This window comes from Eulemur rufifrons, chromosome 8 (genome assembly GCF_041146395.1).
Source record: "Eulemur rufifrons isolate Redbay chromosome 8, OSU_ERuf_1, whole genome shotgun sequence".
NCBI classification, from domain to species: domain Eukaryota; kingdom Metazoa; phylum Chordata; class Mammalia; order Primates; family Lemuridae; genus Eulemur; species Eulemur rufifrons.
The window spans coordinates 86,524,064-86,546,852 of NC_090990.1; the positions used below are offsets into that span (position 1 = coordinate 86,524,064).

General features: G+C 47.1%; 1 protein-coding gene across 1 annotated transcript in view; it reads right to left on the reverse strand.

Annotated features, from left to right (window-relative positions):
- Nucleotides 1–22,789, reverse strand: part of TNR (tenascin R) — a 79,915-nt gene that overhangs the window by 47,428 nt on the left and 9,698 nt on the right. The window contains exons 4-7 of the mRNA XM_069478382.1: nt 20,032–20,147; nt 17,607–17,757; nt 12,404–12,673; nt 6,145–6,330 (exon numbers count right to left, since the gene is read on the reverse strand). Of these exons, the coding sequence (XP_069334483.1) occupies nt 6,145–6,330; nt 12,404–12,673; nt 17,607–17,757; nt 20,032–20,147 (723 nt within the window). The remainder of the gene's footprint in view (nt 1–6,144; nt 6,331–12,403; nt 12,674–17,606; nt 17,758–20,031; nt 20,148–22,789) is intronic.

Below are 22,789 nucleotides of genomic sequence, written 5' to 3' on the forward strand. Positions count from 1 at the left end.
AGGTCTTTGGGTCAAAGGACTTGGTTTGGTTTTGTGTTTCCCAGTATGTAGCATAGTGAAAACTACATGAGGCATAGAGGCAGCACGGTGGCTGCGGTAGCAGGAGCCTTGGGAAGGAGCCAACAAAGGCTACCTGGACGGGGTTTGGAAGGGTCTGTGGAGGTTTGGTTGGGGGAGGGCATCCCAGGCAGAGAAACAGCACATGCAAAAGCAGCTCTGGCAAAATAGTTCATGAAAACCAGGGACCTAATATGGGGTCCCTCATAGAGAAATATTCCAACACTGGAACTTGGAGACCAGGGGTTTCATAGACGGTGAGAGATTTGGAGAGGATCTTCTGAGACCCCTGAAATCACACCAGATAGGCAACCAGTTTTAGTTACATGGAGAACCGGGCTCCCGGGCTCCCTACTCTCATCTTTCATCTCATCAGGGCTCCAGGATGAGCCGGCCTTTCAGGGACACCTCCCTGCTTTCTGGGTCACCTCCCTGCTTTCTGGGTGTGCGTGATGTCCACACACCAAGAGCAGCAGTCAGTTCCATTCTGGCCCCACAAACCTATATGTAATCAGAACAATGATGCTACTAAGGACCGTTCTCAGATGGAACTTTTCTGCTGCCAGTGAAATCAGTGAGACACCCCCGTCCCGCAGGAGCGGCCCTTTTCTGGGTCTCTACTACAGAAAAGCACCCCCTGCTGAAGCCAAAGCAGAGGCTGAAACATTCCCACCTGGCTTTTCTTCTGGGCCCCTCTCCCCAGCCCTTTGACACCGACAAGGGACAGGCCCCTGTGCCCCAAACTCCGAGAGGAGGAGGCATGTGCAAGCCTCTGTCCTTTCCCTTTTCTTCTACCTGGGTGTCTGCAGCCCACTCCCACCTTCCTGCCCCCACAAGGCGACACCATGTTTAGAGGTGCCTTACCAAAGTGACCACTTGGGGTCACTGTGACTTCACCCAAAGGAGGCTGAGCACAGTCCCGCCCAGACCCCCAGCCCCAGCCCCAGGGCCCCCCTCCTCAGAGGAGTCCGCACGGTGAAGGTCTGGAAGGTCTGGCGCTGGGCTTGGCGCTCAGGCACTGGCGCGTCAGGGGAGTGCAGACGGGGTGAAGTGGACACCGAGTGCCCGGGTCAGTGTTGCTTTGCCAGCTGGACTCCTCCTGGAGTCTAGAATTTCTTCATGGAAAGTCTTCCTGTGGCCAAGCACAGGGCCTGGCCGTGCACCCTGAGGAGCCCACCTTCTCACCACTAGACCCCCGTTAGGACCCTGGTGAGAAAATGTGGGATTTGGTAGGTGGCCCCCATTCCATGTCTCCCAGCAACCAGAGGCCTGGAAGGTGACAACTCCCAAAGCCTGAGTATGCAGTGTGCATGTGTGTGTGTGTGTGTATGTGTACATGAATGAGTGTGCATGTGTGGTGTGTATGACTGTGTGTGGGAGACTATGTGAGTGTGTGCGTGCAAGAATGTATTTGTGTATGTGTGTAAGCGTGTATGTGCATGTGCCCGAGTGTATGTAAGCGTGAGAGTGTGTATATGTCTGTTTGAGTGTGTGTGTACCTGCGAGTGTGTACTGCCTAAGTGTGTATTGTGTGTGGCTGGCTGTAAGTCTTTGTTTCCTTGCAGCCCAGTGTTGTATCATGTCTGTAGGATTGTCAAGCTTCTGGGTTTCCTGGGCCCTGTTGGCGGTTTTTCTGATGAGCAGCTTGCTGTGGGGAGACACAGGCAGCCCCTGTGTGGGGAGAGGTGGCTGGTGGGGGTGTGCTTCCATGAGGCACACAGGTGGGCGCCCCGTGGGGTGGGTGAGGGATGCACTGAAGGGCCTGGGTGGCTGGGTGGGGGCACAGTGCTCACGGGGCCCTGTGGGCCAGCTCCTTTTGCCTTGTTTCCGGGCCATGGGGGTCCTCAAGTGTAGGCATCTACATTTCATCACGGCATCTGTTCGTTAAGGCAAATCCGGTGAGAGCGTGGATGTCTGAGGGCAAGCCCGCTCCCCTCCTGCTGACACGCTGCAGCCACGTGCCTTTCCCAGGACAGCTTAGAGTGGTCATCTCACATACAAAGGCCAGAGTAGTGTTTACAACCTGCATTAGTCCTAGGCAGGGGAGCTGATTTTTTGGACCAAATCCCAATCAGGGACTGAGACTCTCTTTCCCTCCCTCCCTTTACTAGGAGTTTTCTATGTGATGTATTGTTTGTTTGTTGTGGTCCATGAAGCAGAGTGGTGTTGCAGTCCCTGTTAGTGCCAGGTTCTACCCTGGAGGGGCCCCGATGAGCCTGCAAGGTGTATAACACTCAGGGAGCCCTCTGGGACTACAGGTATGGTACACAGGCCAAGAAGGCATCATCCAGGAGAGGATGCTGACCCTAAGAGAAGACTTATCATTGAGGACACAGAAGCCACCAAAGCAGCGAAAAAAATCATTGTAGACATTGAGTGTGTTGTTCAGAAACAAATTGGGAATTCCAGAGGGAATTCTCTGGGCATTGCCTACAGAGAAAATGGGGGAAAATGTTTGGTATTTTGTGCCCCAGCCTGGGCTTTATGCAGCAAAGCGGGAGGTTGGGAGGTTGCTGCCGTGAGCCCTGGGGATGATCCAGAGACACGAGAGTCAGGAAGGGCCTGAATGCTACCATGAAGAGGTAAATGGTGGCCTTGGAGACAAGGGCTTCTGCAGTGAGTAGCAAATACAGGTGCCATGAAACTGTAAGGGTGGAGAGTCAGCTGAGAGAATAAAGGGACCTGACCTTGTGCCAGCAAAAGGCCAGGCTGCCCTGGCTCCAGGTCTAACTTTGTGGGATTAAGAACAATAAACAATCAAATGCATACTGAGTGCTCACCATGTGCCAGGCTCCATCCTAAATGCTTAAATAGAGAGATATCTGTTATCTCATTTAATCCTCATAACTCTATAAGGGAGATGAGGAAACTGAAGCCTAGGGAATTTAAGAAATTGGCCCAAGGACACACATCCATGAAGCTGGTTTCAAACCTGAGTGAAGTGACTTCCAAAGTCATGCTCTAAATGAGCACTCCTCACACTTTAATGTGTACATGAGGTCCCTGGGGGATTTCTAAACTGCAGGCTCTGATTCGGTAGCTCTGGGGGAAGAGGGCTTGGACATCTTCCAGGGCGATGTCTGTGCTGCTGGCCTGTGTGCCACACCGTCAGAGGCACTGTTCTACACCCCGTACCACACGGATTGAAGGGGGTCATCCTCGGCCATCCATTAGCTCACAGACCTCCTCATCCTCTTTCTTCTTCACCATGATCATGTGCTTGCTGAGTAGCTTACTGTGTTAGAAGTACTACCTTAAACTCATTAAACATATGGCCTCATTAAAGTTTCGTGATGACACTATGAGCTAAGTGCTATCATTCCTCTTTTACAGGTGAAGAAACAGAGGCTTAGAAAGGTTAAGTCAATTGCCCCAAATCACATAGGAAGCGTTGAGCCTCCCTATGGAGTTCAAAGTCTGTGCTCTTAACACTTTGCAAAGAGCAGAGCATTGAAATGGGACTCCAGGGTGTGAACACAGGCCTTGGAGGCTGAAAAACTTTCCTCTTTAGGCTTCAAGTTGGGGAGTGAGGGAGAAAGTACAACTTTCTAGGGTTAGAATCAAACTTCTCCCTTTTGTCCCTTCTCTTGTTGATGGCCCTTCCTTCTCTTCCCCCAGATTCCTCAGCAAAAAGCCAACAATCTTGCAACTAGCGTCTCAGCAAGTACAAACATACTTGATTTCCTCATGCACCTATAATTCCTTCTTAAATAACATAACGCTATTTGCCCTTGTAAATCTCCCAGCAGTGAGCTTCCTGGGATAATTATGTGTAATATAAACATTAATATATTAATTTATAATTTAATGTATTAATTTATAATTATATATAATATAATATATAAAATTATGTGGGCTCCCTGGGATAATTATATATAATATAATTATATAACTTTATAAGCCCAACTCTAACACAAAAACTCAACCTATTTCAGCCCACTACTCAATAAAGCTTCCCCATGCTTTAGAGATCTGTGGCATTTAAATTTGGACTGTCTCTTACATTTCACTCTGTAGTAGAAGCAGGCATGGGAGGGACGCAGAAGTGACTTTGAATCTCAGCCGTGCCCCCTGCCAGCTTTGTGAACTTTAGCAAGTTTCCAAACTTCCTGAGCTTCTGTTTCCTCACCCATAAAATGGGGATGCCACCAGTGCCTGCCTCCTGAGGGTGCTGCGAAGGTCACATAAGCTGTAACTACGGGGAGGTGTCTGGAATAAGGCAGAGGATCGAGGAATGTAGAACCTTCTTTCTTCCTGGTAGTGGGAAACGATAACCAGGATGTGACTGGGTTCTCCATATCACTCATGATTTTGTGGTGTCTCCTCCCTTTGAACAATAGCCATCGTTTTCCTATAACTGCTAATTACCAAATTAGCCTGCGGCTCTAGGCAGGGATGGGCTGTGCCCAGAATCAGTTCCCTCCTGTATCATTTCAGGTTTTTTTTTTTGTTTAGTTTAATTTTTGTGACTGTTTCTAGCTCTCTGCAAGGCCCTACGCCAGCTGGTCTGTCCTTTCTATGTCTAATTCACCCCCGTTAACCTGCTTGGTCAGCAAATCTTCCCATCTCCTTGCTGTGCTTTCCGGAGTGCATCTGTCTGGAAAAGGCATTTATTATATTTATTTTAACTAGTCTTATTTGGCAAGGCAGCCCGGGATTTCATCTCAGGAGGAAAACAGTTTTGATTATTCTGCCCTTGTTTATTGTATGCACTCTTTGCTGTGTATCCCTTGTCTCCTAAGACGGCAAATACTTTTTCAGGAATCCAAGACACAAGTTAAACAAAGTCTGTCTGTGAGCACGTTGGCAGCCTCTGGTCCTCGACTGCTTTGCACAGCATCTCCCTCAACTGAAAACCACGCCCTGTATTTCCAGTTATCCACCCATCGGTGAGGTTGGGCAGGTAGGTTTTCTTGGATGGGTGAGCCAAAGGCCCCAGGAGGAGCACTGACTAGGACCCGCACCCACCAAGGGGAGAGGGAACGCTCCCCAGCTGGGCATCATGGTCACCCAGGGCACTGCCTTAGTCCATACTGCCATTTTCTCTCCCTCTGACTCCAGCACCAGCCTCCTGGCCAGTCCCCTGCCTCTGGCCTTGCCTGCCTCTGTACTGATCTAGTCGTTACATCACCTTATTTAAAATCCCTCAGTGACTCCCCATTGCCCTCAAGAAGAAACCCAAACTCTTTACAGGGTGTATAAGGTATGACCAGGCTCTCACCTTGTCACTGGCCTCTTGCAGCCTATGCGCCAGCCATAGTGAGCTTTTGCAGTTTCATTCATTCATTCAGTCAAGACTCAGAAACGCTGATCTAGGACCTAGCATGTGCTAGACGCTGGGCTGGACCCTGCGATTCAGTGATGAGCAAAACCAAGTATGATCCCAGCTTCACAGAGCGCTAGGCGTAGGGTGGACACCTGACAATCAAATAATCACGCACACATGTGTGAAACGGTGCCTTGAGAAGTGCTGAGGGGCGAGTCGTAAGTGGATGGGATGATCCGGCCTCACCTGGGAACCAGACGGGCCCCCCGAGAAGCCACCAGCGACACGGATGCTGAGAGGGAAGCCTGTGTTCCCCAGGTGAAGAGGCTGATGAGAGCCTGATGGGGCGGAGGGAACAGGTGTTTGAGGAGGGGAAAGAAGCAGAGCTGTGGGCCTGGAGCGCAGATAGCCGGGGGCACGTGGGCGGGAGGTGAGACGGGAGAAGGGGACAAGGGAGTGGGTCACAGCAAGGGTCTGGGTTCATCCTAACAGCGCGAGAAGCCCTGGAATGTCTGCACAGCACAATGGCGCAACCAGACACGGACTTTGAAAGGGTCACCGACGGTGTGAAGAGAGGATGTGAAGGAGCAGAAGAGAATGTGGGGATTCTCAACCATTGCAGTACTTAAGATCAGAGATGATGGTGGCTTAGCCCAGGCGATGGCCGTTCGATGGACATTAGTAGACATATTTGATAAGGACTGAAGAGATGAAATCTATGGGAGTTGGCGGTGGGTTGGATGTAAGAGGGAGGGTTGGGGAGAGAGCTGTGAGGGTGTAGACTCAGCAACCCCATGTACCCAGAGGTAGGCTGTACTCACCTGTGAGGGTGGCCCTGGTGGTTGGGCCAAGGCCCTTGGGGACCAGCACCTCGTGGTATTGCTCCCCTGCCAGGGTGCTGTACACAACCTTGTACTCCTGAACCTCTGCCTCACTGTTGTCCCACTCAAGGTCAAGGCTGGTGGCTGTGCGGGAACCAACTCGCAAGTTCTTGGGGGCATCAATCTCTAAAAACAGACAGACATCACCAACATCACATACGATTGTGTACATTTGTGGTGCATTTTGCACTTTAAAAAGCTTAGAGGTGGGAGTCCACACTCTGGACCTCTGCTAGCATTGAGTGCACCCTGTGTCCACCCCTTGCTTCTCAGTCTGCCACAGTGAACTCCCTGGGCAGGCTAGAGTTTTACTTGAGAGTCAAATATCAGCACACTTTGTGCTTTCCCCGTTTCCACTCAGGAGTTCCAGTGGTGTCCTAGAAACTTTAAAATGAACCAATTAATGTCATAAGCTTAAGAACAAAGCAAGGGAAACCCCAGTAGGATAAAATCAGAGACAACTCCTGAATGATTAAGATGGAATAGGGCAATATACTATTGGACCATGAAGCAAAAAAAGACAGTTGATTTCAAGATTTTGAAGCTTAAGATGTCTTCCCCTGTGCTCATTTGCGCAGACACTGCTGTAAGGTTAAGATGTAGAAAGAGGATGTGATGTAGTGGAAAGAACATAGGCTTTGGAGTCAGGCCTCAGTCTGAGCCCAGCTCTGACACTTTTGGTAGTGGGACCATGAACATGTCTTTTAACTTCACTTGGCCCTGATGACCACTTCTGTGAAAGGGACAAAAAATGCTGACATTTCATCTTGTTGTATGGATTAGACAATGACTGTGAAGTACGTGGCGTGGCGCCTGGTACAAAAATAAGTGCCAAGCCCGGGGCTGGCTCCCTGTTGCCCCTGAAGCTTCTCCTGAGTTCCGACAACATGGCACCTGACGCCTGCTCTGGGGCTGCGATGAAAGGACCTGGCCTTGGGTTCTCTCTCCCAGCATTGGCCATCCCCTCGGGCTTATTTGGGTAGAAACAACCTAAACAACTTGCAGTGTAATAAGAAACTGCCACTTAGAAAGTTCCAAATACTTCCTGTCTTTGAGGCTTGAACTTGACTTTGGAGTGAACCAGCCATTTGTTCTGAGAAAACCTCCAGTGGATTGTTTTAATTTGCAAATGCAAGGCAGGTTTCCACCAATTGTTCTTGTGGAAGACTGAAACCTCTGAATCAATCTGAGCAGAAGCTTTGGAGTGAGAAGTGTTCTGTTTAGTGATGTAAATTGGTGAATCTCTTAGCAGATTTATGTCTCTGAAGCTTATTTTTCTGAGAAATGTTTCCGTAGTGTACTTTAGCACGCCAGACACTGTGCCTTCTTGACATGTCGTGTGTCGTTTCTCTAGCAGTTGGATGGACGGGCTTGGAGGGACAGGCATGTGGAGAGACTGCGCAAGGGGCTGGACTGGGCTTGGGGTGTGCGGCCCGAACTGAACTGGAGCAAATTGAATTTAGCGTTAGGGTTGAGGCTGAGACCTGTACTGAGTGCCCTTCACAACTAAAAACCTAGACCTTGGAAGTGTTAGACTGTGGTTTTGTGTTTTTGGTTTCGGGGTGTTTTTGGTTTTGATCACAGGGCTTGTGCCCCGTGGAGAGGGGCAGTGTTTTCTCTGAAGGGTTCAGACACTTTCAATGTCAATGATCCTCAAAGAGGTCAATCCTGAGAACAAGGACTTGGCAGTGGAACTGCTTGCTCCCCCGGCCTTGAAGCCTGACCTCTAGGAGGGGCAGCTGAAGGGCAACCCTGTTGGTGGAAGCTGAACTGGTCCCCACAACGTCAGCAGGCCCCAAGGCAGGCAAAGACAGATGTCTAGTGGAGCCCCTGTGGAGGGGTGTGGCACTGCGGACTCTGGCGATAGCCCTGTCCAGCCTCTAAAACATGCATGAGACCAAGTGATTCCCCTGGAAACAACTTTTCCATTGCTTCCTATTACAAATGCCTGATCGTGGTCTGCAGGGCTCTGCGTGACCTGTCCCTGCCTGCTTCTCAGATATCACCTGGGAACCCGTGTGCCCTTATTCACTGTGCTCCAGCTCCAAGCACAACAAGCCTATTCCTACCTCAGAGCCTTTGCTCTGGCTACTAACTTTGCCTGGAATGTTCTTCTACAGATCCTCAGGCTTAGGTCATTTAGGTCTTAGTTAAAATGTCACCTCCTTGGAGAGACCTTTCCAAGCTACTCAATGCAATGTGGCCATCCCTCTACATCACCCATTCACTTCTCATCACAGTACTCATGATTGAAATGATTTGGGTGCTTGTTTTCCTCTCCGTTGTCCAGTTCTCCCCCTGGAATGTAATTCTTGTGAACCAGGATCTTGTCTGTTTTGTTTATTCTGTAGCCTCAGTGCCTAGAACAGTGCTTGAGACCTGGTAGGTGTTCAATAAATACACGTTAAGTGAGTGAATGAATATTGTCAGTTCTCTGTCTTGTTTGCTACCTCAAAGCCTTTAGAAAAGTCTTGTTACCTATTTCAGCGGTGGGGCTTTGAGGATGCTTGGGGTGAGGTGGTGCGGGGAAGAGAACGGCCCTGACTGAAGGTACTGGCCTTGCAAGGGCAGGAAGCCCCTCTGCGGTTTGCAGCCAGATTCTTGGCTGAGGTCCAAGTGCCATCCAGGTTGAAACTGTGAAATAATTTCCTGGAGAATCCTAGAGTGGAATCACCACGAGCTGGCAGGGGCTTGAACTGTTGTGACTTGGGAGTTCCCTATTAATTTCCCATGGCTACTGGGTGTCTTAAACAATTAGAAATTTATTGTCTCACAGACTGAATGTCAAGGTGTTGACGGGGCTGCTTCACCCGAGAGCTGTGAGGGGAATCTGTGGCATGCCTCTCTCCTAGCTGCTAGAGATTTGCTGGTGATCTTTGGCATTTCTTGGCTTGTAGAAGAATCTCTCCAATCGCCGTCTTCATCTTCACGTGGTGTTTTCCTTGCATGAATGTCTGTGCCTGTGTCCAAATTTCCCCTTTGTATAAGGACACAGTCATACTGGATTAGAGGCCCACTCTAATGACCTCATCTTGATTTGATTATCTGCAAAGACCCTATTTCCAAATAAGGTCGTGTTCATAGGTACTAGGGATTAAGACTTCCACATCTTTTTAGAGGACACAGTTCAACCTATATCAGCAATAAAGAGACGTCTGGGGCATTTACATCAGCTGTCAAAGCAGCAGCCTGTGGTTGACCGAATGCTCTGGTGGCTGTGCTTGGTGCCGTGAAGGGATGTGCTCAAAGCGGAGGCCTCCCGTGGAAACGATCCCAGCAGCTCCTCCACGAGAGCAACTGAAGTCAGAACTGCTGAGGACAGGGATGGGTTTTGGGAATTGGCCCCTGGGCTTCCTTGGGTTGGCTTCTGTCCAATTCTCGGCCTTTGTGTGCTTCAATCAGGGTTCTTTCCTTTTTTCAGCACAGCTCTAAGACCCAGGCAAATATCCCACTCACCATGCAGAAAGCAAATCTCTGTTTTAATTGCCTGTGCAATTAGTGCACTCCTAGTGTCGAAGCCATCACCTGGAAAAGCACTTTGGCTAATTGGAATTTAAGCAGAGTTCTGAAATGACTGAGGGCCCTGCCGAGAGGGTCTGGGTACCTTTTCATCATTCGACTGGCACCTGCCAACCCGGGCCTTGAGAATCTGTCTGCAAAGCTGTTTGCGTCTTCCCAATCCTTCTTTCCCCTCCCCCCCCGCAGCAGAGGGGAGAGGCTTGGGGTGCAGGCTGGGGCTGCATCCAAAGGCAGCCACCTAACAGCTGCCAATCCACCAGGCAACCGGAAACAGAAAATCATGCCACAATGAACCGAGACTCAGGGGGAACTCCCAGGAGGCAGGATGTAATTGTCTTGATTGGAATTTTCCTGGGCCACCAGCCAATCCTGCTTCCATCTTGTCGACCTGAACATCGAGAATTTGTTTTCATCACACTACTTGAAGCTCTCTTGTTCTGCTTTGCCTCTTCAAACCCCTTATCAGAGCAAAGCACAAAGAAACAACTTTTCAAACAAAAACTATCTTGAAATTAAGAAAAGAATGCAGGACTCATGGTTCATGGGAGATACCACTCCCCCGAGTAAGTGGTGTTGTGGGGGTCGGGGAGAGAAGGCTGACCTTGAATTAACCAAGAAGAGACATTGTGGGATGTCCTTCCTCATGCTCAGCCCTAAACATTTTTGATTCAGTGCTGGAGAAGGAAGGAAGAGAAATGGGCAGAATTTAGTTCCTTTTTTCAAGGAGCACATGCAGTCACTGGGAATCCCAAGATATGTTCAGTAAAAATCTTTCTGGGCACCCCCTGGGTGGGAATGTGGCATCTGGCACAGGAGCTGGAGAGAAAACCTAAAAGAGCCTTTCAGAATGAAACCCTTCCTTCTCCACTTTGCCGGTGTCTATGCTTGCTCCCCTTTAGGAGGGAGCTTTTCCCCTCCTGGTGTTCCTTTCTGTGTCTGGGGAGCCTGGTCACAAGACTCCTGGCCTCCCTGTGCGCTGAGCTCTGCGGCAGGACCAGGCACGGCCCTTCAGCTCCCGTCTCTCGTGGGACAGGCTGCCCCTGGGGTTTCGGCCTCTACCTGTTCCTCACGCTGTAAGTCCTCACCTGAGTAGCCCTGGCTCCTGCCATGTGGAGACACTTGCCAACTCCACAGTGGCTATCCAGTTTGCAAACCCACCTGCTCACACTGAGCTACGTGCTCCAGTCTAGGGGGTATTTTGGTGTCCATCTGTCTTAAGCTTCGCCTTATTAATCAATTGATTTCAAACACAGGCTGCGCAGAGAGGTGCTATTTCTCCAGTCCCTCTGAGCCTCCTTGAATTCCCTGGGTTCACCCCTGGATGGGCTCTTAGGACACAACCAAAAGTAGGATGTTTGAATTAGTGATTCTCCTTCTACTTTACCCCATCAGAAGACACTAGATCTCAGATCTTACAGTGTTATCAGTTTTCTTTGATCCCTGGGACAACTTGGAGTTGGCAGAGACATTCCTTGACATGTGACCTCCCCAAGGCAGAGAGGCCAAGACCAAGATTCTGGGTTAGATAGAGATTCGATCACTAATCTGTTCACAGGCCCTTGTTGACCCAGTGAGGGAACTTTCTGACACCTCCTTTGGATGGTGCCCATCCTACTTGTCTACTAGTTGTCAGACTGATGGGCGCTGAGAGAGGGAGCAAGTCTTCCTCAGGTCTGGCATTCATGACTGTTGGTGAAGCTCTTCAAGAGTCCCGACAGCCTGGGGAGGGGGAATGGGTGGTCATCGCAGCAAGGCAGGAGGCATTCATAAGGGCTCCATTCAGCCCCTCGTCTATGGGAATCAGGCCTCATATTAGCCTGACTGCTAGTGCATACCAGTGGCAGGTGAGTCATAGAACCTCAATGCACGGTCTGCCTATGGCTGTACAGGTTGGACTTTACCACCTCATGGTGGTGAGGTCATTATAGATTTATAGAATTATTACAATGATTTCCAGCAAATGGCAACAAAGCATCTTGAGGAAGAGGCACATTTCCTGAATTCTCACAAAATTGTCATTTGGGCTAGCAATATGGATGCTTAAATGTGTTCAAGACAAACTTGTCATTTCATAAACAGGAAACCTGAGGCCCATAGTGGGGAAGGACTTACATCCAGTCTCAGATCTGGCTGGTAGCAGAGGTAGGACAAGAACATAGTTCTCCTTACTGGAAGTTCACTGCTTTTCCTCTATGGCATGATGTCGACATCCTCAGAGGCCCTGAAACCCGTCTCCCTTCCTTCTTCTTCTTTTTTTTTTGAGACATGGTCTTGCTCTGTTTCCCAGCCTGGCAGCAGTGGTGTAGCGTCATCATAACTCACTGCAACCTCTAACTCTAACTCCTGCCTCAGCCTCCTGAGTAGCTGGGACTACAGGCACACACCACCCACCATGCCTGGCTAATTTTTCTATTTTTTGTAGAGATGGGAGGTCTCGCAATTGCCCAGGCTGGTCTCAAACTTCTCGGCTCAAGCCATCCTCCCGCCCCTGCCTCCCAAAGTGCTAGGATTGCAGGCAGGAGCCACTGTGCCGGACTCACTTCCTTCTTGCAGGGCCTGTGATTGCCCAAGCACACCTCATCCCACTCCCTTAAAACGCCCCTTGCCGTGCGGACACCACCAGCTGGCGGGACCACTCCCTGCCCCGCGCTTGTTTGGCTCTGCCCTGTCACAGCTTTACCTGTTGTGAATTGGGTGGTGGTGGAGTCACTCTCGTTGGTCCCTCGGACTGCGCTGACTGACACCTTGTAGCGGGAGCCGGGCCGCAGGGCCTGCACCGAGTACTGGCTCAGCGGGGGCTGCAGCCGGAAGGTGGTCTTCCCGCCTTCCCCGCCCACCAAGCCGTATTTCAACAGAATGAAATCGACTTTGGCTCGAGGTGGTGTCCATTCCACAAAAGCCACGGTGTCGGAGACATCTCGAACCAGGATCTGCGTGGGCCCATCAATGACTGAGTGAGAAGGATCAGATAGAACAAAAAGTTTGGTTGAGAAAATAGCCTTCAGCATCAGCTCTGTCCTTTTCTTCTACATTGTCTGCCAGTCGGAGAGGGGGAGGGTGTTATTAGCCCATTTTATAGACGAGGAAAGTGAGACACAGGAAAATGAAATATCTCTCCCGAGGACACGTAGTTTGGCAATGGGGAACTGACACTGGAACTCAGTTCCCCAATCTCGGTCTAATTCTTTGACCAGGCTGTATCTTCCAGGTGGGGGCGTTCCCCGCCCGTGCAGGGGAAGGGCGCGTGCTAACTTGGGAGAGTCAGCCCTTTCTCTCTGGACGTGATGGGACTGGGCTTCCCGTGTTCTCAGCTCTCACCTTCCGAAAGCCCTGAGGAAAGACCTAGGAAGTGACCGGCCTGTCGAAACATCCGAGACTTTCAGCTTGGCTGCCAAAGAGGTCACCATGAGCCTTCAAAAGATGTTCCTGCGCAGCCAGTCCACCCCGCTGCCGCTGCCGAGACCGCGTCAAAACCCAAAAGACATTTGCATTTGTGGACGTGAAATATGCCCCTAGGGAAACGCCCTCTGCTGCGTAAGAAGGACCCTGGCTTTGGGTCACTTTTCCCCCACCTGTTCTTGCACATTCCTGAGCCAGAAGGGCACTGCAGTCACATAGGCCTTCAGGGCTCCCCAGCATGTGTCCCTCACAAGCCCTGGTCCCTGGCACTGTGCCGCTGAGGGCAACACCTAGAAAGCTGGTTGGTTTCCTACAGGGCCACCATCCATGTTCCAGCACCCACTTGGGGTCCTGTTCACACTGAATTAGATGATGGGGGGGTGGTGGTGAGAGAATGTAGAAGGGGAGTAGAAAAAGAAAGGGCTTAGTGAGGAGAACAGAAGGTGGAGTTCTCAACTTCCTGTGCGATGTCTGCACGGCCAACATGCCGTTCTTTGAGAATTTCCTATTCCTTGCTAAAAGAGTAGGCCCCGCTTCCGTGGTTACATTTACTATGTGACCACAGCCCTCTGACTGCAGCTGATTAATGTTAGCATTAATATTCTTCGAGGATTTGCAGTTGAAACAGAAACGCTGGTTCTCTCACTAGCCTGTGTAGCACTACGCAGAGCCAGGGCTCGTGTGGCCATGTTGCCACACTGACACAGAAATAGAAAACATCTGGTCTGCAGAAAGGGAGAGGAAGAGGGGGAGGGAGACAAAAATGAGTGACCGCGTGGAGCTTCTAGAAGGATATAGAGAGTGACTGGACTCCTGACACTCCAGTTTCTGATTCAGGTCTTTTGTGAGGCCCAGATGCATTTCTGGCCCTGGGGCTCCCATGAGACACTATATGCCTTCCAGTAAATTCTCTCTTGCTTCACCTAGTCCTAGTAAGTTTCTCTTCCTTGCTACCAGACAGGCCTGACTTATCTTTTTTCACCTGTCCATGTGGGCCCACCTCCTGCTCTGTCTCCTTCAGGACTGTCTCAGGTCGACCTTGTGCCTCTTGATTTTTCAAAGTCGGGCCTTTTCCTGGGCACCCCGTCTTCCCTCCGGGTCTAAGCCTAGTCCTGTTCTTTACTAAGCAGCTTAGGATTTTTGTTCTAGCACCAGCTAAAATGAAAATCACTGGATCATTTTGGTGCCACCTGGTTTGGAGTAGAAATGAAGTCCTGGCTTTCATATCTGAGATAGTAAAGTGATTTAACAGAACACATCCGGATGGTTTCTTTTCAGCATGCTGTACTTGGTGGTTTTAGATAACATGGGCCTTTTACATTTAATTTAATTTTATTATGACATGGAGCAAATGACCTCCTAGCTATTGTATAAGCATAATACCTGAAACATAGTGACACTCAGTCAATGGGTGTTGAGTAAATGAAATGAATGGACGGTAGGTCCTCTTTATTCATGAGAAGAAGGGGAAGCATTTCAATGAATTAGAGCTTTTTGGAGAAAAAAAAAGGTGTCAGGGAAACTCAAATGACCACATAAGGCTTTTGTCCTTCAACTCCTTACATCCACAAAACCCTAATCATAACGGATTGAAAGTATTGGAATGCGATTATGTAGCACAGAGGGCTCCAGCAGCAGGGGGTCTTGTAATTTGCATCCACAGAATGGCCTGCCTGGAAGAAGCCAGTCTGAGTGCCTGCTGAGGACACAGAGCTTCGCAGCAGGGGGTTGGTGTAGGTCAGACCTTAGCAGAAGGAAATAATTAAACAATTGTTTCCTAAAAACAGAGACAGGACAGGGAACCAGCCGTCTTTTCTGTAGCCACCTTGGACTCTGCCCTTTGGCTGGCTACTTGGTAGCAATGTTCCATTCCAATCACGGAGGTATCAGCTTACTTTCAATTTAGGTCCTCATTTCTAAACAAACACAAGTCCTACTCAAAAAGTAAACTGGAATAAATGTTTTTCCATTTCCTCATGACTCTGTATATGATGCCAAAACATTAAGGAATTTTTTTTCTTAATTGAAAAAAAACCTCTGCCTAGCTTTACCACAGATTTCTAGATCTGGAACTTTAAACTTTAATCTTAAGGAAATTCCAAACCAAAACACACTGCAAATTTTGTAAAACTGTGGTTTGGACAACCTAAGACAAGGTTGGACCACCTTTTCTAAGCACTCGCAATGCTTGAGGAGAAAAACATCTTCAGCTGTAATGTTCTCTGTCCTCTTAGGAGCCGTCTTCTCCTTTGCAGTCTTTTGTCTTCTACTAACGCTTTCTTAATATCAAATCACAGGAATGACTTGGACACCCTGAAACTTTCTATATCAGAAGAAGGAATCTGTACGTGCTGGCGTTGGGCTCAGAATAGGACACCCCAAAGTATGGCGCCCCAGCATGTTGAGTGCTTGGAACTAATGGGGACTGAAGGGCCTCAGAAGCAGCCTTAGAAGCAAGGTCTCTCTGACCTCTCCCATCCTCCTGCCTCCTGCCCCTCTCACTCCCCCTGAAACAATTCACAGAAATCAGAATCTCTCTTCCCTAAGGTGGGTCAGAGAAAGTAGAACTCCTCTCCCCCAAAGCAAGCCATAAAACCTGGAAAGGTCACTCTCTCTCTTCTCCCTTCTGCCTTGAAGACCATCATTCCAGAGGGCTGCTGCCCCACCAGGGAGGCCGAGAAGGAATGCTGCAGAGAGGTCAAGAGGAATCTGAACAGAATGGCCTGGCCGGTTTCCCCACTTAGTCGTCACAGCCATAGATCGCAGCCCTTGTCCAAACCCATTTCTACACCACTGTCTTTTCCTCATCAAACCTAAGCATAAAAATAGAGTGTTCCCAGGGTCTTCGGATCTTCATTTCTACAGGCTCCCATGTCACGTAAAACTTTGTCATGCTTTCTCTTGTTAACCTGTCTTTTGTTATGGGAATGTTGGTTGTGACCCTTGTGATGGGTGAGGAAAGGTATCACACCTTCTCCCTCCTGTATCAAATGTCAGCTCTTCAGGTTCCAGCAAACCCTTGGGAACAGAGCGGTGGAAAAACTCCAGCCACTGGCCTTCTAGAGAGATTCCTACACAGCACTTTAGGTTTTGCGGCTATGGGGTTTCTTCTAAAACATACTATTTGGATCAAAACAGTGGTTTTAAAGTCTTGGGGGGGGGGGCGGGTAAAGCTCTTTTTTTTTAAGAACAAAAGTTTAAATGCCTGTACAAAATACAAAACAGATCAAAGTGGAGCTGCCCTGGTTGGAGGCATAGAAGAGGGAGTTGTTAGAGGTCTGGCTCTCCCCTGATCCTTGCCTCGAGGCACTGCCATGGAACCCTAGTGCACTAAAGGAACATAAACGAATGCCACGATAGTTTTAAACGCATGTTTTCTAGATTGGGTATGAGCCTCAGCACCTGATGCTGTTTAGTTTGGATTCAAGTAGCAAAGTATGAATCACTAATCCATAAAAGTGGTCTCATTACATAGGGTTGTGCTTCCTTTTTCTGGCCAACTTGGCCTTTTCTCTTGGACTTGAGACTGGCTTTCTGGGGTGTCAATTTCTGTTAATAAAAGATAAAGCTGTACCTATATTCACCTATCTCAATTTCTATTACCAACAGGGAAAGTTGCTTAATCTCTTGAGTTTTAGCTCTCCCATCAATACAATGAGAACCCAAAATTATACCAGATGCTATTTGTAACTTTTGAGACATTCTTGGTGAGGGCACACACATATGCATCCCAATTGCTAATTACAGCATTGAAGTTGAGCATCCTTTTTAGCTAAGAAAATAATAGTAAGGCAAAATATGACACAATTAATGAATCAATCCTGGAAATATAATGATTTTGAATGAGATGAACTATGAGAATGAAATAATAATAAACTTTAGCCATCACCTTGAAGAGTGACCCGCCCTACCCTACTGGTTTTGAATGACTGGTTTCCTACTGCTTTCACTTCCAAGTCTGTTCCCCAGGTGTGCATGTATGTATCAGGTATGGAACACTTACACTCATCCACATGGTGCTAATCACTTTGTATGCTTTACCTAATTTAATCTGCATATTAACTTAAGGAGGTATTGTTGCTTATCTTTGTAAAATGAATTGAGATTTGGGAAGGTTTAGAAGATTTTATCCAAATATCACAATAGGTAACAGGGAGTCTTCCTGGTTCCAAAGCTCATGACACTAGGGCCTGGCAAATGAGGCTTCTTAATGAGTAAGATCAAAAGAAATATACTGTAAATATTAACAAAGAATTTTACCCATAGTACACTCTCCCAGATGTCTGTGCTTGCAAGGATGAGCAAGAAGGAAGAGACCAGCTAGGCAGCTGGTAGAGTAGCTCCATCTCCAACTATCAAAACCATCTCAGCTCTGGAAGAAGTTCTAGCAGCTCTTTTGTCTCTCCACCTCTTGGGCAGCTCTGCAGTTCTTTGCCCTGAGTGACCTAAAGGGTTGTCATAAGAGAAGGCTTGGGGGCACTCACCGGTGGAGACGCTGGCTGAGGTTGGGGGGCTCCGGGCCTGTTCTTTCAGAGCCACCACGTTGACAATGTACTCCTCCCCAGGCTTTAGCCCCGTCTGGTTAAAGGACGTAACATCACTGGGGACCTGAGCAATCACTCCTCCTTCATTGTTCTGGAGAGTGGGGAGAAGTAGAGAAAAATCACTGGGAGAGAAATCTGATGAGAGAGAGATAAAGGTGTGGAACACTGACTGTGAATGTCTGTTCCCACCATGCTGACAGCCGAGGGTCTGGGGCCACAGACAACTTCTAGCAGGCTCAATAAGGATGCCACCACTCTATGAGGATTTGGCAAATGGAGAACAAACTTTTGAGAACATTTCTTTGGCTTCTCCTGAGTTTGCCAATAAAAATTAGTCATGAGGTGATGCAGATTGGCTCTTGCCAAAGATTAAATGTTTGATGGTTACGGTTAACATCCATCAGAGTTTTTTTGGCACTTATTGTAATGAGCATGCCCTTGGCTATTTAGAAGAGTTGTGTGTGTTTGTGTGTAAACATCTTCAAACTCTTACATTCCCAGATTTTTTTTTTATGATCCAGAGCTATTATTTTGCTATATCTGGAGTTTCTCATGGTGTTACATTGGGTACAAATCTGTCAATACCCTATTTACCCTTCACTCAGATGAGTTAGGCCTCAGTGACACAACCAACTATGAAGTACCAAAAGAAAAAAAAAGAAAGAAAAAGTAAGCATGGAACAAAGAATAATACAAAGGAGAGAGGAAGGAGACAAATTGGTGGAAGAGGAAATGAGAAAGAGAAACTGGACGTTGGATCTAGGATTCATTATTTATTATCTATCTTTCTATCTTATCCTTATCTATCTATCTCTCTATCTAACATACATTTTCTATGCACATCTCTGGAAATGGAGGAGACAAGAGGGCCCTTTTTAGGGCACTGATCTTCTCCCCTACCCTTTGGTCTCTATTTATGTCACCCTGAGTGCCCTGTATGTAATTTATAGCCATCCTCTTAATATGGCTATAAGTTGATAAATACCCCCAGTGACCTCAACCTACAGACCACAACAATATCAAACCCCGTGGCCAGGCAATGGACCTTGGCGTGCCCTAGCTAGCACCCTCTTAGAGTTTTACACATTGGATGTAAAACAGGAGAACCTGTCATAATTTTTTCTGCCTGAGCAACAGGCAGATTCTCTCTTCCCTGTTATAAACCCAATTGCCTGCTACACTTTATTGGCCATTTTAGCTCAGATAAGACATATAATAAAATATTTGTATAGAATGTCTGTTCAGATATACTTATCTTGCCATGATATGACATGACTATATCCACATAAGAGAATGGGGCATCCAGGTTTGGTGGACAGAGCCCTGGATTAGGAGGTGGAGACCAAGATACTCATTGTAAGCTGTCACCAAATAGGTGTATGATGTTCTTTAAGTTTTCTGTGTCTTAATCTTTATAAACTTAACTACATGTAAAATAAGGGTCTGCACTCTGTGAACTTGAAGGTGTTTTATAACTCCAGCAGTCCATGGCTCTAAGAATTTTGAAGTAAAAGAATGGTGAAATCATAGTCTTGTTAGCCAAAAATGTGTCATTTGTCATTAAGTCTGATGAATGACTGAAAAAATGCTCTTTGATGTTGAAGGATGAAGACAGAGGGAGGGAGTATGAATGAACTTTATATCCCCATGAGTGGTATAGTTAGGGAGGACATCAGTCTGGTCAGCAAATTCTGGAAAACTGGAGCCATTCAAGCACCTCTGGAAATTTGGAGAAGTAGGTTTTAGGGTTAACAAAATAAAATACTGCTTTAAGGAGTAGAAAGAAATCTTAGGATACTTTTAAACTCACAGACTGACAATATAATTTCTTTAAGGGAAATGTTGCTTAATTAATAGGTTACAAATTCATTATGAATAATTCAGGTAAGCCATGGTGTTTTTTGTGATATGCCTCTAACCTTTAGAGATTGAAGCCATGCAGGCTGGCTTTTTTTTTTTTTTTTTTTTTTTGTGCATCTGTCTGCACAGAATGAAGTTTTGGGTTGACTGTGTTTGGCTTCTCTGATAACCTAAAGAGAGGGTCTGGTTTTTGTGTTCATTGAAATAATGGCTCACCAAACCCTGGAGCTATCTCAGCAAAGAGCTGGAGCTGTGGCTGCTTCCCACATCCTTCAGTTACCTATGCCCAAGGTGCCATTCTCAGGATCACTCTTGTTAGTCGGTCCTTACTACGCCTGTGTGAAAGAAATGTTCTACAGCCCAGCCATCCACAAAATGTTCTTTGGTGCCTTTAATGACATGGAGAGAGATACTGAGTAGTGCCTTCTTTGCTGCCACTGATTCCAAGTTGAAGGTACAAATACTCCAAATGAGGCTGTTTAGCAGTCTAACAAGTGAATGTTACCTTTGGGATGAAGCTGATCTCCCACCCATCGAAGGGAAATGAGAAGGGTTCCCACTGCACCTCCACGGTGGTCTCTGTGATCGTCTTGAATTGTAGCCCTTGAGGAGTGGGGAGATCTGGAACACAGAAAGGTAGGTGACAATGTCACGGCTATCCCTCAGGACAGAGAGCATTGCCTGGTGCTTTGTCTTGGTAAACTCCCGCCACATCCTGGGTGTGGTGGTGTCTGGTGGACAATCCCAATCTTACTGCAGACACAGTGAGTCCCAGGTGCAGGTGGCCCACTCCATTGTGTGCTGGTGCTCAGTGTTGGTGGAATACATGGGTAGACTTAAAACACAATCTGTATTCTATATAAATCGTTTTTACACTTTTTATTACATAATAGGTCACACTTCCCTTACTTATGTGGCAAATCTTGGCATTTAATATATAATACAATGCCTTTTTCAGAGGACTTGAACACTATCTTTAGAAGCTTTACAGGATTCCTGGGAGGTAATATCATGGCTAATATCACTGTTCTCATTTTTCACACAGAACAGGGAGGAACAAAGTTAGCTAAAGATGCAGAGGAAGCCAATTTTGGAATGAATACTAGAACGCTTTTCTTGATCATCTCATGTGCATTCAGAGTATATTGTTTAGCTCAAATCACTAAGTCTAGGGTGGTCTGGATTTTTCATTTCATGTGCACAAGCAAAACAAAGGCATACACAGAGGACAGTAGCAGATGCTGATATTTTGCTCTTGTTATACTTTCTCCTTCTTTTCTCCAGTTGTTCCTTCATTATTTTTCTCTTCTCTTCTTTGCTTACTTTTGCCTCACTTTTGCCTCACTTATCTTATTTTTTCTTTTCCTTTCTTAATCTCCCTCTTTTCCTCTCCCCACCCCTTCCCCCGCAGCCACACAGACACATACACATGCACGAGTGTAGTGAGGTGGAAGTGTGCTTGTCCCGGTGGAGTTCCAATTACCAGCCCTAAAATACGACAGCATGACTTTTCTCAGTTCTCCAGGGAGCCTGCTCCCATTCCAGCTCTGTCTCTCACAGGCTATTCCCGTTGGAAAACTGACAGATTTTCATCCTTCCTGTGAGGAAGCTTCCCATGCTCTCTGGTTGGAAGGCAGGACTGACTGTGAACCCGTGTCACAGTCACGTCATGTCAGGTGGTTTACATGATTTTGTCCTCGTCACCTGGGAGCTTGCCTGAGGGGATGCCCTGAATTGGCATGAATCAGCGCCACAGGAGACGGGAACCTCATCCCTGCATGTGCACGTGATCAGAGAGGAGACACTTGGGAGTCGGGCCAGACATTTGGGTGGTGACTCATCCTGGAGCAAAGTGGGAAAAGCAGATGGTGACCCGCCTTTCCACAATCATTGTAGATATTTAAAACAGGATCTCAGGCACCAAGAGAATTTTGTTTTTAACAAAGTTCCAATATAGATAGAGATAATTATAGGCATATTAAGCAAGGGGCCAAGGTGACTTCTTAAATCCTTTCCCCTCTGCCTGTCTCTGTCCTTGCAGCCTTCAAAGCTCCGTTCAGTCCTTGAGCTTCCATGAAGCCTTCAAGGCCAACTCTTCCTGCCTTGACCTTGTCCTTTTCTGAACTTTCTTGGCATTTGTTACCAAATACCATCGTGCCATTTGAGACCTACATAAAATGGGCTCAAGTCTCTTACCCCTTACCTGGTGACAAGGCCCATTTACTGACCCAGGGGCTTTCTGAGTTCTACAAGGCTTGTGTTCTCATGGTCACCTTTTGGTCCACTTTCCTGTTACGGCTAAAATCTCTGTATCATTTATACCTCATCTCCTTTGAATGTGCTCTTCTCTTTTCCCAGAATTTAATCAGATACAGCCCCCTTTCCTCGATATCTCCAAAGGCTTTCCAGGTGAGGCACACAGGCATTTGTGTGCACTATGGTTCTGTAGTAAACTTGGTGATGAAAATCTCTCTCACCTATATCCCTCTGCTTGGCTTTTGAAATTCCAAAGTAATGCAGGCTTATTGTAACAATTTAAGAATTTAGAGGTGAATAAAGAAAAAAATGCTTTTCTATCTCCTTATTCCACTCTTTGATGTAGTCCGCATTAACAATTGGTATGTGATCTTTCATATTTTTCTATGCTTGAACATATACAAAATATAGATGCACACCTATAGAAGTTTCTCCTGTTGTAAATAAAAAAGAAAAATTATCCATCTCTTGTGGAGAGCAGTTAAACTTGTTCTCTCTTTTTCTTCCCATCGAATATTTCTAAACTATGTTCTAGAGCTTCAACTTTTATGACTAAAATGAACTATCGATATTTTGCTAACAAAAGACCATGAAGAAATTATGCCACTTCTCTATCAGGAGAAATGGATGTTGTCAGTTGTGGTTTTAAATAAGATTTTTTTTTCCCACTCTGCTATACACTTACCATCTGTAACATACCATTTAGCACTTGCTTATTATACATCCTGTTTCATATCTCCTGGCTTTAAATCCCTAAGTAGATTCAAAGTCTGTATAAGTCTCATATGTTATTTGACTTCTAACCAGAGTATAGCTTATAACAAGACAGTGCTCAATAATTAAATTACTTTTTGTCCTTTTGGTTCTATAATTTATGAAAGGTGACTGAATTTGGAAACTCTTAATCGGAAGTGCCTTTTTAATGTTGTGCCCTTTCTAAGTGGGTCGTGTCTGCAGCCCTTCCCCTCAAGACCAGTGATTATTTCAGGCATCCCTGAAGAATTAAG